General features: G+C 47.6%; 1 protein-coding gene and 1 long non-coding RNA gene across 4 annotated transcripts; both read left to right on the plus strand.

The window, feature by feature from the left end:
* Positions 1-153: 153 nt before the first annotated feature.
* On the plus strand, positions 154-1642 carry LOC115399645 (uncharacterized). The gene is made up of 3 exons (XR_003932703.1): positions 154-336; positions 417-487; positions 564-1642. It is a non-coding gene; the product is annotated as an uncharacterized LOC115399645 (long non-coding RNA).
* A 1391-nt stretch (positions 1643-3033) lies between these two features.
* Positions 3034-6833, plus strand: LOC115399609 (E3 ubiquitin-protein ligase TRIM39-like). 3 transcript variants are annotated; one of them, XM_030107101.1, is made up of 3 exons: positions 3034-3143; positions 4048-4115; positions 4685-6833. In XM_030107101.1, the coding sequence occupies exons 2-3, from the start codon at positions 4107-4109 to the stop codon at positions 6332-6334; spliced, it is 1659 nt and encodes a 552-aa protein (XP_029962961.1). In that variant the 5' UTR covers positions 3034-3143; positions 4048-4106; the 3' UTR covers positions 6335-6833. The 3 variants fall into 3 exon arrangements, with proteins under 3 accessions (XP_029962961.1, XP_029962962.1, XP_029962960.1); XM_030107102.1 differs by lacking the exon at positions 4048-4115 and having other exon boundaries at positions 3068-3143; XM_030107100.1 differs by lacking the exon at positions 3034-3143 and having other exon boundaries at positions 3937-4115.
* The last annotated feature ends 8559 nt before the right edge of the window (positions 6834-15392 follow it).

Here is a 15392-nt window from a genome sequence, read left to right on the forward strand (position 1 = left end):
AATAAATGCAAACCTGTAACTGCCAAACCCAAACAAAACAAAAAATAAATGAAAAATAACCAAAAGAATAAAAAACAATTAACAGTAACCAATAGGGCTAACATATGTGGCAGGAGGAGATCCTCTCCTGGCTGGCAGTAATTAACCAATCCTGGCAGGGGGAGCTGTGTATAAAAGTAGGTCAGTCTCATTGGCACAGCCTCTGCCGCTGAGTCCGGAGTAGATCCCGCCCCTGGGCTTCCTCACTTCCTGGTGTGAGCTGTGCGAGCTGTGTTTGCCTGTTGGGCTGCGTTTGGGGTGCTTTTCCCCCTCATCTGTGGGCCAAGTTGCTGTTAGGTGAGTGAATACAGCTTTCCTTCCTGAGGCACACCTCTACTGTCAGGATCAGCTGCCTGTAATCAGCTGTCTGTGTTTAGGTGGCTATCGTGAGGTCACTGACCCCCCCACCTCTCCTACTGGGTGTGCCAATTAGATGTTTTTCTGCCAGGTACGCAGTCGAAACACCCTCATATTCTAAGCTGGTTCATGCAGGTGTATGACTGCCTTTTTCAATTGTACATTAGCAGTGGCTGATCAATCTGCAGTGGAACCTGCCAGCTGTTTTGTCCTTCTGGGTTGCTGCCACGACCAGCGTTGGCACACGTAATCACGCCTGGTCTGCCTCTGCTCCGTGGAGTCGGCCGCCTGCAGTTCGCTGCACTCCAATCCACTGGCTGACCTCCTGAACAGAGCTTGAACGCTTGTGGAATGCCAGGCAGAAGACGGAAGCAATCTTTTTGCTTTATTATCTTTTCTTTCTGCTTTGATTAATTTTGTTGAAGACAAGTGTTGGTATATTTTCTTGTTCTGCAACAGACTGGCGATCTGTCCAGGGTGACCCCGCCCTCGCCTGCAGCAGCTGGGATTGGCCCCAGCCACCTGTGACCCTGAAAGGGAGAAGCGGTTTAGAAAATGGATGGATGGATGGATATTAAAATATGACTGACACAGAGCAGGAGCCAGTGGTGGTGAGGGACTGATCCTGTCAGGATGGAAGGAACAGCTGAGCTGTCAGAACAGTGTGTGAACAAGCAGCATTACTTCCAATAATACCACTTTCTGTACCAGAAAGGCAGGAGTGACCAGGGAATCTTTTTTTAACCATTTAAAGTAAGATTGTAAATACACAAAGTCCACTGTTGAAAAGCAAATAGGATGAAAGTAACACCATTGTGCTCTCCTCATTCTCTCTCTTTCTGCTCACTGATGTCTATGTTACTGAACTGGCCTACAAGCTGCTATTAACACTGTCCTTCACACAAGTTTCCTCTGAGAGGAGTTTCTGATCAGCAAAAATCATTGAAAACAGACTTAGGAGCCCTCGGACCCAGAAAAACGTTAAGCCAACTGTGTTCATGTGCAATGAGAATGAGATCCTTTGTCTTTGGATGATGATCTTCTCATAAACAAAGTGGCAGAGACCAAAGCACGGTTCAGGTGCTTATTAATGTTTAAGGGTCGGCCCTGTTTCTTTGAAAAACAGATGGTAGTGTTATGAGAAAGCACATTTTCATATTCTATCTAATATTTCATGTTTTTATTTCATTTTTAAGGTTTGGACATCTGTTAATCGATATTTGAAATATAGATTCTGAAATGATTAAAAAAGATGTGTAGTATAATATTTGAATGCACTTGTGTTGAAATAAATTTGCATTATAAAGCAACCCTTACTTGGAATGAATTTAAAATGTTTAAGAAAAGCTTCACAGAACATTGGTATTTTAGATTTCATATGTAAGATTATAAATCATGATTTCAGTTGATTTCAGATCTAAAGTGGGCCGGTCTGAGGTCTGAAACTCCAGGGCTGAAAATTAGACCCACTCCAGGTTCCATAGCAGCGGCACACCAGACAAATTTACCGGTAATTTTTTGAAGTTAGTTGGGACCGAGTTGGTTGGGAGTCGGGGCCGAGTTGATCGGGAGCTGGAGTCGAGTTGGTCGGTGGCCAACTTGGCTTGGGGCCGACGAGGTCAGGGACAACTTGGATTGGGGCCGATGCGACTGGTTACCGACGACTATGACGCCGGCTGTTTGCAGCAGCGGTACCGCCACCTTGATCTTGAAACAAGGGACTAACTGCAGAAGTTTTATGGGCGCTAAAGGTAGCCAATGCTCACTTTTCATACAAGTCGTATGAGATGGAAAATGCTAACCTTTCAGAGAGACGATTGCTGTTTGGCCGCATGTCAATAACTACGTCGGGATGGTGGGGAGAGGCGAGCTGCCCAACAACATAACATATCTTACCTTATGTAAACATATTGCTGGTATATCAGTGTTACTTAAACATTTATTTTGTATGACGCCAGAATTGTCAGATCTATCTTTTGACAGTTCCACTGTGGTGATTTATTATTATTACATAATTTTTTTTCCTATATTTCATTCATACATTGATGTTTTCGAGGTCAGGTATAGTCATGGAAACTTGCTACCAAGTCATGGGAAAGTCATGGAAAAGTCATGGAAATTTGTTGGTTTAAATGTGTATGAACCCTGCCTTTAAGAAAGTGCACCATTGTACTTCCTGTTTACTTCAACTGTGACCTGCCACAGGTAGAGGCTTTACCAGCTGTGGAGTCACATGATTTCTTACCATGTCCACTTTGTGTTTTCTTGTATCATCCTGTGGATCCCTTGTGACAACTTTGGAATAAATGTTTTGGAGTGGATGATTATAATAGACTCAGGGGGAGACTTACAAACGCCATAAATACTAGCAACTTAGAATTCTGTCAGTAACACTTTAATTTCACATAAATTATTGGAGATGAGAAACTCGCACATCTTCAGGACTTTCATGATACAATATCACTGCAGCATAAACTTTTGATCTTTCAAATAATTTCATTAGAAAGCCAAATGTCCAGCAGGGACGGCCGGCTCTGGTCCTCAAGTGCCGGAATCCTTCGTGTTTTACACGCCTCCCTGCTGAAGACACTCCCTTCTCTCAGAGGAGGACGGACTGGAAATCCATCTTCAGAATGAGGAAAAGAAAGTTAAAGTCAGAGCTGCAGTTCAGACACGTCTCTGAGTTTCTCTGTAAGAAATCTAACCTGAGTTCATCTGGACTTTCACAGACACTGACTCCAACGCTGGTGAGTACAGCTGATCACACTGATACTGACTCTCAGGAAACTGATGAAGAAGGTGAACAAACGTCCTCTTTTGTCCAGACGGCTCCAATTTTCACCTCCTGTTCAGGGTGTGAGTGACTAAAACTGATATATGTAAGCTGTGAATATGATATAATGATGATGAACAAAATACAGTAAATGAACAGTGAATATGTTTTTGAAGAAATTAGGTTGGAATTAAACAATATCTCTCTCCTTGTTTATAATGTTCAGAGTATCTGGTGTCTAAAGTCTGGTAGACTTTGAATATAGTATCGATGTTGTGTTTATGATTACAGCAAATTGAGTACGTGTCAGACAGATAATGCAATGATTCAGAATTCAGTCTAAAAACAAATTAAGTTAAAAGAAAGTCCATCCACTCACATATTTTAAACTGTACCAACTGGTTCTGTAAAAGGCACAAATCCTTTTGATCTTAGAAATTTCAACAGGGTGAACAACAACCTGCAGCTTCAGCTCCCAGCCTGACATGACAAAGTATTGAGACGCTTATACTTTTTGGTTGGAGTCTACCCTCCACTGTTGTTTCATATAAATTATTGGACACCGGAAAGTCACCGTTTCCTGCTTCTGTCACAATATCACTGCAGCATGAACTTTTGACCTTTTCCAAAAATTACACCAGAAAGCCAAATGTCCAGCAGAGACGGCTGGGTCTGGTCTTCGAAGGCCGGAGTCCTGCATGTTTTTAGACGCCTTCCTGCTGCAAACACACCCTTCTGTCAGTCAGAGGAGGACGGACTGGATATCCATCGTTAGAATGAGGAAGAGAAATTTAAAGTTAAAGTCAGAGCTGCAGTTCAGATACGTCTCTGAATTTCTCTGTAAGAAATCTAACCTGAGTTCATCTGGACTTTCACAGACACTGACTCCAACACTGATGAGTACAGCTGATCACTGATACTGACTCTTAGGAAACTGATGAAGAAGGTGAACAAACGTTCTCTTTTGTCCAGACAGCTCTACTTTTCACCTCCTGTTCAGGGTGTGAGTGACTAAAGCTGATATATGTAAGCTGTGAAAACGATTTAATGATGATGAACAAGTACAGCAAATGAAAAGAGATGATGTTTTTGAAGAAATTAGGTTGGAATTTAAGAAAATCTCTCTCCTTGATTATAATGTTCAGGGTATCTGGTGTCTAAAACCTGGTAGACTTCGAAAGTTAAATCAATGTTGTGTTTATAATTATTGCAAAATTGAATATGTGTTACAAATATAATGCAATGAGTTCAGTCTGAAAACAAATCAAGTTGAAAAAAATTCCACCAACTCACATATTTTGAACTAGACCAACTGGTTCTGCAAAAGGCATGAATCATTTTGATCTTAGAAATGTAAACAATGACCTGCAGCTTCAGCTCCCAGCCTGACATTAATGTACCATCCAGTATGTGTAGAGATCAGTGATTGACTCCAGTCAGATAAAGTCATGTGAAACAGTGGAATTGTTGACAATCAAAGTATTTAACAGTCTCTTCAATCATTGTTGTCCTCAGTGTGTGAAGATGTCTGCTGCCAGCAATCTGCGCTCTGAAGATCAGTTTCTGTGCTCCATCTGTCTGGAAGTGTTCACTGATCCAGTCTCCACACCATGTGGACACAACTTCTGCAACGAGTGCATCACTCAGCACTGGAACACCAAGGTCATCTGTGACTGTCCCCTGTGTAAAAAACAGTTCAGAACAAGACCTGAACTCAACATCAACACTTTGCTCTCTGAGATGGTTTCTCAGTTCAGACGTGAAGCTGAACTCAAAGCCAGCAGCAGCTCAGAGCAACAAGCTGCCAAACCAGGAGAAGTTCCCTGTGACCTCTGCACTGGAACCAAAGTGAAGGCCCTCAAGTCCTGCCTGGAGTGCCTGGTCTCCTACTGTCAGACTCATCTGGAGCCTCATCTGACAGTGTCAGGCCTGAAGAAACATCAGCTGATGGAGCCTGTGGAGAACCTGGAAGGCAGGATGTGTCTGAAGCACCATCAACCTCTGGAGCTGTTCTGTCAGAGAGAGCAGACATGTGTCTGCATGATGTGCACTGTTTTAAAGCACAAGAATCACAAGGTTGTTCCTCTGAGTGCAGAAGCTAAACGAAAGAGGATGGAGCTGAGGAAGACAGAGGCTGAGATGCAGCAGATGATCCAGGAGAGACGAGTGAAGATCAAGGAGATCAGAAAGTGTGTGAAGAGGAGTAAAGCTGCTGCAGACAGAGAGAAAGCAGAAGGTGTTGAGGTGTTCACTGCTCTGAAGGAGTGTGTTGAGAGAGGCCTGAAGCAGCTGATGGAGAGGATGGAGGAGGAAGAGGAAGCCAGAGAGAAACAGGCTGAAGGTCTCATCAGAGATCTGGAAGAGGAGATCTGTGAGCTGATGAAGAGGAGCTCAGAGGTGGAGCAGCTCTTCCTCTCTGAAGACCACCTCCACCTCCTCCAAGGCTTCTCCTCCCTGAAAGCTGCTCCACCCACCAAGGACTGGACAGAGGTCAGCGTCCGTCCATCATCATATGAGGGGACTGTGGTGAGAGCTGTGGCTCAGCTGGAGGAGACTCTCAGCAAAGAGATGAAGAAGCTGTTTGAGGCTGATCTGAAGAGGAAGCAGCAGTTTGCAGTGGATGTGACTCTTGATCCTGATACAGCAAATCCATTTCTCATTCTGTCTGATGATGGAAAACAAGTGAGTGAAGGTGATTTGAGGAAGACGCTTCCAGACAACCCAGAGAGATTTGATCAATGTGTGTGTGTTTTAGGAAAACAGAGTTTCTCTTCAGGTAAATTTTACTTTGAGGTTCAGGTTAAAGGAAAGACTAAATGGGATTTAGGAGTGAGCAAAGAGTCCATCAACAGGAAAGGAGAGATCACAGTGAGGCCTGATAAAGGTTTCTGGGTCATATGGCTGAGAAATCGAAATCAGTACTTTGCTCGTGAACACCCTGCAGTACATCTGTCTCTGAGATCTGCTCCTGAGAAGGTGGGGGTGTTTGTGGATTATGAGGAGGGTCTGGTCTCTTTTTATGATGTAGCTGCTGCAGCTCTGATCTACTCCTTCACTGGCTGCTGCTTCACTGACAAACTCCTCCCACTCTTCTGTCCCTGTCTTAATGATGGTGGTAAAAACTCTGCTCCTCTGATCATCTGTCCTGTCAATCAAACTGTCTGATGAGGAAGATTCACCAACAATTAATGAGCTTGTTGGAAAGTAAAAGATTGACTCTGATTTATTTGATCAAATCCAGATGTTCAGTCTGCACTAAACTCACATTCTTCTCTTCAGTCTTTGATTATTGGACCATTGTTTGAATGAATCCAGACCAATCAGTCATGATGTCCACTTCCCTAATATGAAGTGCTGAAGCTGCCCTGACCCACTGAGACATGGACTCCTCTACACCTCTGAAGACCTGCTGGTTTACCTGGCACCAGGATGGAGCAGCAGGTCCTTTGACTCCTTTGACTTGTGAGCTGTTAACTTCTTGGATCAGACTTGTTTGTCCACTGATTGAGATGTGGGGAATTCAGAGGTCAAGTCAACTTTTCAAAGTGGTTGTTGTGTTCCTCAAGTTAACATGTTTTAGACGCATTATGCTGAATGTTCATTTATTTCTTCAAGCAGCTGTGAGAATGTTTAATGGATATTTTCAATAAAGACATGAAATGTTGCTGCTGTTTCACTGGTGATTTGTTTTTTCCTTGCTGTATTTAATTTTGCATTTTGTAAAAGAAGTGAAAGTAGTCACAATCAGTGTCCAGACCAAAGCCAGTCACACAGCCACTGATTCACACTTTCATTGCAGAGCAGAGAACACATATACAATATAATGGAATAAAATGCACAATAAAAATATTTTGTACACAAAAGCAGAAGAATTCATGTTATCCAGAACTAAAGACACTGGCTCAATCTACATGAAAATACAAATACAGTCAAACTGGATCCAAGTATTTCAACCAAGGACCAAGATTTCTACCTGTTTCTCTTCCTGAGTTCCTGAGTCCAAAGATTTATCTGCAAATGAATCACTGGGACTCCATTGTTCTACTGGGGGACTTCAACGCCCACGTGGGCAGCGACAGTGAGACCTGGAAGGGGGTGATTGGATCGCATGGCCTCTCTGATCTGAACCCGAGTGGTGTTCTGTTATTGGACTTCTGTGCTCGTCACAGTTTGTCCATAACGAACACCATGTTCGAGCACAGGGGTGTCCATAAGTGCACTTGGCACCAGGACACCCTAGGGCGGAGGTCGATGATCGACTTTGTTGTCGTGTCATCTGACCTTCGGCCGCGTGTTTTGGACACTCGGGCGAAGACTCGGGCGAAGAGAGGAGCAGAGCTGTCGACCGATCACCACCTGGTGGTGAGTTGGATTCGCTGGCGGAGGAGAAAACCGGACAGACTTGGCAGACCCAAACGTATTGTGAGGGTCTGTTGGGAACGTCTGGCGGAACCCTCTGTCAGCATGGTTTTCAACTCCCACCTCCGGGAGAGCTTCTCTCATGTCCCGAGGGAGGTTGGAGACATTGAGTCCGAGTGGACCATGTTCTCCACCTCCATTGTCGAAGCAGCTGCCCGGAGCTGTGGTCGTAAGGTCTCTGGTGCCTGTCGTGGTGGCAACCCCCGAACCCGGTGGTGGACACCGGAGGTGAGGGCTGCCGTCAAGCTGAAGAAGGAGTCCTATCGAGCCTTGCTGGCTCATGGGACTCCCGAAGCAGCTGACGGGTACCGGCAGGCCAAGCGAACTGCAGCCCGAGCGGTTGTGGAGGCAAAAACTCGGGTCTGGGAGGATTTCGGAGAGGCCATGGAGGAGGACTATCGGTCAGCCTCGAAGAAATTCTGGCAAACCGTCCGGCGCCTCAGGAGGGGAAAGCAGGTCTCCGCCAACACTGTTTACAGTGGAGGTGGGGAGTTGCTGACCTCAACTGGGGATATCACAGGACGGTGGAAGGAATACTTCGAGGACCTCCTCGATCCCGTCGCCACGTCTTCTGTGGAGGAAGCAGAGGCTGAGGTCTCAGAGGTGGACTCGTCCATCACCCAAGCTGAAGTCACCGAGGTGGTTGGTAAGCTCCTCGGTGGCAAGGCACCGGGGGTGGATGAGATTCGCCCTGAGTACCTCAAGTCTCTGGATGTGCAGGGACTGTCTGGGTTGACACGTCTCTGCAACATCGCGTGGCAGTCGGGGACAGTGCCTCTGGATTGGCAGACCGGGGTGGTGGTCCCCCTATTTAAAAAGGGGGACCGGAGGGTGTGCTCCAACTATAGGGGGATCACACTCCTCAGCCTCCCTGGGAAAGTCTATTCCAGGGTACTGGAGAGGAGGATCCGACCGATAGTCGAACCTCGGATTCAGGAGGAACAATGCGGTTTTCGTCCTGGTCGTGGAACAGTGGACCAGCTCTATACCCTCCATAGGGTGCTCGAGGGTTCGTGGGAGTTTGCCCAACCAGTCCACATGTGTTTTGTGGACTTGGAGAAGGCATTCGACCGCGTCCCTCGTGGTGTCTTGTGGGGGGTGCTCCGGGAATACAGAGTCCGGGGCCCCCTGTTAAGGGCCGTCCGTTCTTTGTATGACTGGAGTAGGAGTCTGGTCCGCATTGCCGGCAGTAAGTCGGACCTGTTCCCGGTGCATGTTGGACTCCGGCAGGGCTGCCCTTTGTCACCGGTTCTGTTCATCATTTTTATGGACAGAATTTCTAGGTGCAGCCAGGGGTCGGAGGGGGTCCGGTTCGGGGACCACAGGATTTCATCTCTGCTTTTTGCAGATGATGTTGTCCTGTTGGCTTCATCGAACCAGGACCTACAGCATGCACTGGGGCGGTTCGCAGCCGAGTGTGAAGCGACAGGAATGAGGATCAGCACCTCCAAATCCGAGGCCATGGTCCTCGACCGGAACAAGGTGGCTTGCCCTCTCCAGGTAGGTAGAGAGACCCTAGCCCAGGTGGAGGAGTTTAAGTATCTTGGGGTCTTGTTCACGAGTGGGGGACGGATGGAGCGTGAGATTGACAGGCGGATCGGTGCAGCGTCTGCAGTGATGCAGTCGTTGTATCGGTCCGTTGTGGTGAAGAGGGAGCTGAGCCGAAAGGCGAAGCTCTCGATTTACCGGTCAATCTACGTTCCCACCCTCACCTATGGTCATGAACTTTGGGTCATGACCGAAAGGACAAGATCCCGGATACAAGTGGCCGAAATGAGCTTCCTCATTCCTCTGTAGGGTGGCTGGGCACTCCCTTAGAGATAGGGTGAGGAGCTCAGTCACCAGGGAGGAGCTCAGAGTAGAGCCGCTTCTCCTCCACATCGAGAGGGGCCAGCTGAGGTGGCTCGGGCATCTGTTCAGGATGCCTCCTGGACGCCTCCCTGGGGAGGTTTTCCGGGCATGTCCCACCGGGAGGAGACCCCGGGGAAGACCCAGGACACGCTGGAGAGACTATGTCTCTCGGCTGGCCCGGGAACGCCTTGGGATCCTCCCGGAAGAGCTGGAGGAAGTGTCTGGGGACAGGGAAGTCTGGGCATCCCTGCTGAGACTGCTGCCCCCGCGACCCGGCCCCGGATAAGCGGCTGAAGATGGATGGATGGATGGATGAATCACTGAAACAAAACTCCTTTGTTGATTAAACAACAGAATACAGTGAGGCCACATGTTCTAGGGTTTTTAATCAGGTTTTTCAACTTGCTTTTGGGAAGACTCAATGAATATTTTAAAGAGTTGAAAAAGTTTAGTACAGCCTTGAAAAAGCAGCCCCGCAAAACTAAGCTTAACTTAAACAACAATACGTTATATATAAAGTATAACTTTGTCATAATTAAGTAAAGAAAACATTTATTTATAGGAAATTAATTTGGATGAATTCAGGCACTCGGTCTGATTTTACATAATTGCCATACCCTGTACCTCTGCAGCCAGAAGGGGGTGCTCAGGGCCGGTTTTGTCCTCTGTGCTTGCCCTGTGTCACCTATTTCTGCCTGCTCCTCATGTTCTCCTGCCTGGTCACCTGCCTTGTTACCATCCTAATGTGTCGCACCTGGGTCTCCCCTATTTAAATCTTGCTCCCCTTGTTTATCTTGTCGGCTTGTGGGTCTGTCTGCATGTTTCTGTTTCCCGTGCCTGCACCAGCTCAACCCTGCCTTGAGATTCTTGCTCTGGAAATAAAGGAGTTTTTGATCCATCTGTGCTGCCTGTGCATGGGTCCTTCCACCTTGCATCGTCACAAAAATAGTTCTGCATATTTTGAAAGTCTAAAGTACCAGCGCCAAAAAATACACAGATCTCTGCAGGCCTGGTCTTGACCAGTCAGACACCCAAGGCAAGCTGGCGCCCCCCCTTGCAACACCAGCATATATATTCACAAGAATCTTGTCAGCTTTGTCTTTGACAACTTTTTTTATTTAAAGAAAGCAAATTATCAATCAGCAAAGTCAACAAGTGAATAAATTATAGATAAATAATGCAAAAAAAAAAAATTAATATATGAAATACACTATGAAGAGCTAACAAAGTATAAATGATTCACAAAATCAAACTTCAAGCTTCTTCCAGCTGCAGCCACTGGAACAGGAAGGGTGGCAGAGATGTCAGTGCAGCCCAAAGTTCTGTTTCTTCTCATGAAATGAAGACGTTGCTGAGGTGGAGGCACCATCAGGAGTGCTTGATTCTGAGGTGGAGGCACCATCAGGAGCGCTTGATTATGAGGTGGAGGCACCATCAGGAGTGCTTGATTCTGAGGTGGAGGCACCATCAGGAGCATTTGATTCTGAGGTGGAGGTAACAGGAGGAGCGTTTGATTCTACTGCATCACTGGTAGATTGTGTTGCTGAGGTGGAGGCAGCAGCAGCAGATGTGGTCAATGGTCTTGGGGGGGGGGATTTAGAATGAGCTCCTTCAGCAGCACATCTGAAAAGAGTATGTGACTCCACTGAGTATCTAAGAGTAAAAACATGTGGCTACAAAAATAAAATAAATTCGAATATTAAATAAAACAACAAAGACATAAATTGATGATGTTCGCTATAGAATGCATGTATAATTAGACCCTCCAGAGAAACACAAGCAAAAATTCTTGATTATGCGTACTTAATCCTAGATTATGCGAGCTAAAATGCTTGATTATGCAAATCAATATGCAGGGTTTTATTCCATTTCATGCACTTCTCGTTTGGCCTCACTCGCGGTGACTGTCCCTCAATTTTAATCGCAAACAACATATACTCTATCAACACTCACGAGCTGGGGGGGGGGGGGGTCTTCTACACCCCTGTTTCTGGATTCCTTCTGGTGGGGGGCGGGGGGGGGGGGGGCTGTTGTTTTCCCCACAGGCCTGGGGTTTGGACCGGCTGTGGTTTGGGGGCTGATGGCTCTGGGGGGTTCGGTGTTCCCTTGCCTTCCGGGGGGGTCTCCCACAGGACATGACGGTTGGATGACGTGGGAATGTGAGTGTGTTTGGGGGAGGGTTGACTGTGTGTGTGTATGTGTGTGTGTCTGTGTGTGTGTGTGTGTGTGTGTGTGTGTGTGTGTATGTATGTGTGTATATGTGTGTGTGTGTGTGTGTGTGTGTGTGTGTGTACGTACTTGCTAGCGTGTGTGTGTGTGAGTGTGTCAGAATGTGAGTGTGTTTGGTTTAGGGATGAGTGGTTGTGTGTGTGTGTGTGTGTGTGTGTGTGTGTGTGTGTGTGTGTCAGTGTGAGTGAGTGGGTGTGAGTGTTGGGTTGGGGCGGGGGGGAGTGAGGTGGGACAGGACAGGGTGGGAGTGGTGGGGCGGAGGGTGGACGGGGGGGCAGGGCGGGGGAGGGGTGATGCCCTGGATCTCGGGGTACGTGGCCGGAGTGCTGGGGGGGTGTACTGGTCTGGGGTGGGTAGCCGCCCGTGTGGGCCGGTTCTCCCGGGTGGGTCACAGCCCTCCGCCTGTGTGGGGGGTCGGCTCTTGGGCTCTTGGGCCTTGGGCTCTCGGCTCTGTCCACCCCAGGTGTCCGGCGCCCGGGGTGGACCGGCTCCTGTCGGTCATGGCTCCGCGGGGCCTGGGCCCCGGGACCGCCAGGGTCCCCGGCCGGGGCTTTCCTCTGCCCCATTTCTGAACACGAGCGTGGGCGTCTGCCTGGGGAAGCGGCTTGGATCCGGGCTCTGTGATGACCGCCGGCTGTCTGGGCTCAGAGGGCCTCTCTGGCCCGCTTCTGGCCTTCTCAGGGGTCAGAGGTCATTATATGCATGATCACGATCACCATCGCTATCACCATCATATTTGCATGATCACGCTGATCTTTAATCACTCTTCACATACTCGGTTACCCTGTCTTCTTGTGGTGGTTAGACTAATGGTGATTAGTAGAGCTCTCTCGATGCATGCCCCTAGTTTACTACTAGTTACTACTAGCTATATTCTCAAAAAAAAAAAATAAAAGGTTTGTGGTGTCCTTGCATATCCTTCCTTCTCTACACCTCCTTTTACTTTTGTGGCCTGGTCTGTTCACTGCTATGGTTCGTCAGGGGGGGAAAAAAAAAAAAAAAAAAAAAATATATATATATATATATATATATATATATATATATATATATATATATATATATATATATATACACACATGTAATAGGGTTGGTTTTTGTTTGATGCATGTTTTATTTGTGGTTTTATTGTGTGGTTTATTTATGGATTTAGTGAAGTTTTTATTTGCATGCACTTTTACCAACAACCCTTGAACGCACCACAGGCAACACTGATGAGCAGCATCCACAGCAGCTGGGTCTGGGGAGAGACGCTCTCAATTAACAGGATTGGCAGCAGCTGGTGAGGCAGGACCTTCATGTCTTAAGCCGGCCACACACTACAGGATTTTTTCAATCGTCCCCGATTCAGACACCACACACTACACGACAGCAGAGGACAGATCGTACCCGATCTTCCTCTCCTGATCGTCTAGTGTGCGGTGTCACTCCGGAGCAGACCACACACTAGCAGATTCTTCAGCCGAGAATCGGCTCCTCACTCCTCCAAATCTCATGTCGTCCGACGTGACTTTGTGCTGTTTCCCTTCATTGCTGTTTTTACATTCATCTCCACTTTCAATAATAAGTGGAGAACTCATTCGTTCCCTCAGTTCATTCATTCACATTGGTATCGCTCCTTCAGTGCAGACCCCCACCCGCCGTGCGCACGGAGCACGGACTGTCAGCACCTTGTTAGAAAATTTAAATGTTCCAGTACAGAAGAGGGAAACATAGTTTCAGATCATTTTATTATAATTTACATTTAATAATAATTCAGCTTATTAGCTAATCTGTTTGTGTGTGTTTTTTTTTTGTTTTTTTTTACTTTTGAGTCCCGAGTGCAGCAGTAGAATAAAGTTATTAGCAGACCGTGTCAAATAAAAGCTACTTTTTTAAATCATCAAATATCTTAAATCATTCTTTATGTCCACAGATTTGATAGTTTAAATCAGAGTAAAAATACGTTGAGCTTTGATTAGGAAAGCGTCGTTATAGTCCGCTCTGTCTCTGAGGGCACGGAATCAGTGGAATGTTTTTTTTTTCTTTTATTATTATTTTTTTCTTCCCCATTCTTCCGTGATGGTTAATAACGGAGATTAATTAAAACATTGGGATTATTGCAGGACTGGCGGAGATGCAGATATTAGATCGGAGTTTGGGTCTGAATGGAGGATCCAGTTCATCCAGGAGCGATAGGATTAACCATCACTTTCTGCACGGCTGAGTTTAGAAGCTCTGGCTTTTCTGTTTCACTGTCATATATAGTGAATATATTTCACAGACATATATTCATCATCCAGCTCTGACAGCTGTGAGTGGATGTTTTTAATCAGCGGCACCTTGGTGAGACGGAGTTGTTCATCCAATCAGAGAGCTTTATTTCGAGGGTGTGGACAGCTCTACTCGGAGCTGATCGGCGCCTCTCGGAGCGCACCACACACTACAGGATTTGCGATCGGAAATATTGAACATGTTCATTATCTCCGATCTCCCCTTCCGACGCCTCCCGAGAGGCTCCGACTGGAAAAAATCTCTCGGAACACACCGCACACTACACGAAGATCGGACCCGAACTCATTTGCATACTCCTGACAATCGGACCCTGTCGGCCTCGATCGGGAGGAGAGGATCGGGGCAAAATTCGGCCCGATTATCCTGTAGTGTGTGGAGGCCCTTAGGGAGCAGCCACAGAACGAGTGAGGAGGCGGATGAGAAGGACGACCTGAGTCAGCGCTGTCGAGACCTTCATCTGAACCAGGAAGTCCAGACACCTACGGAGACTTCGACTACCAGTCCAGGAAGTATTATTTTCTGAGTGAGGAGCGGCAGATTCACCGTCAACAGCAGGGCCACGGAGGAGCGGCAGACTCACCGTTGACAGCAGGGCCACGGAGGAGCGGTGGACTCACCGTCGACAGCAGGGCCACGGAGGAGCGGCAGACCCACCGTCGACAGCAGGGCCACGGAGGAGCGGCAGACCCACCGTCGACAGCAGGGCCACGGAGGAGCGGCAGACCCACCGTCGACAGCAGGGCCACGGAGGAGCGGCGGACCCACCGTCGACAGCAGGGCCACGGAGGAGCGGCGGACCCACCGTCGACAGCAGGGCCACGGAGGAGCGGCGGACCCACCGTCGACAGCAGGGCCACGGAGGAGCGGCGGACCCACCGTCGACAGCAGGGCCACGGAGGAGCGGCGGACCCACCGTCGACAGCAGGGCCACGGAGGAGCGGCGGACCCACCGTCGACAGCAGGGCCACGGAGGAGCGGCGGACCCACCGTCGACAGCAGGGCCACGGAGGAGCGGCGGACCCACCGTCGACAGCAGGGCCACGGAGGAGCGGCGGACCCACCGTCGACAGCAGGGCCACGGAGGAGCGGCAGACCCAACATGACAGCAGGGCCACGGAGGAGCGGCGGACCCACCGTCAACAGCAGAGGACTGGGCAGGATTTTAACTGTTTTTAAAATAAACCGGTGTATTTTTTTAACAGAATATTGTGGTTTTTTAACCTGCTCCCCCTGATCCAAAAGGACCTGCATTTGGAGTCCTAGGCTCTTCAACCTAGGTGGCGTTGTCTGCATTTTTAGTTAGTAATTTTGGTGAGTTTTTTATTGTTATACATGCTTCACACGTCACAATTTTCTGGCGTTGTTGGCAGGATCGGGGATCGAGCAGGTTAAAAAAAAAAAAAAAAACTTAGGATTTTTTAAAATTTTATTGTATTTTATTTTTTCACAATGA

This window comes from Salarias fasciatus, chromosome 13, assembly GCF_902148845.1.
Source record: "Salarias fasciatus chromosome 13, fSalaFa1.1, whole genome shotgun sequence".
Taxonomy (NCBI): Eukaryota; Metazoa; Chordata; class Actinopteri; order Blenniiformes; family Blenniidae; genus Salarias; species Salarias fasciatus.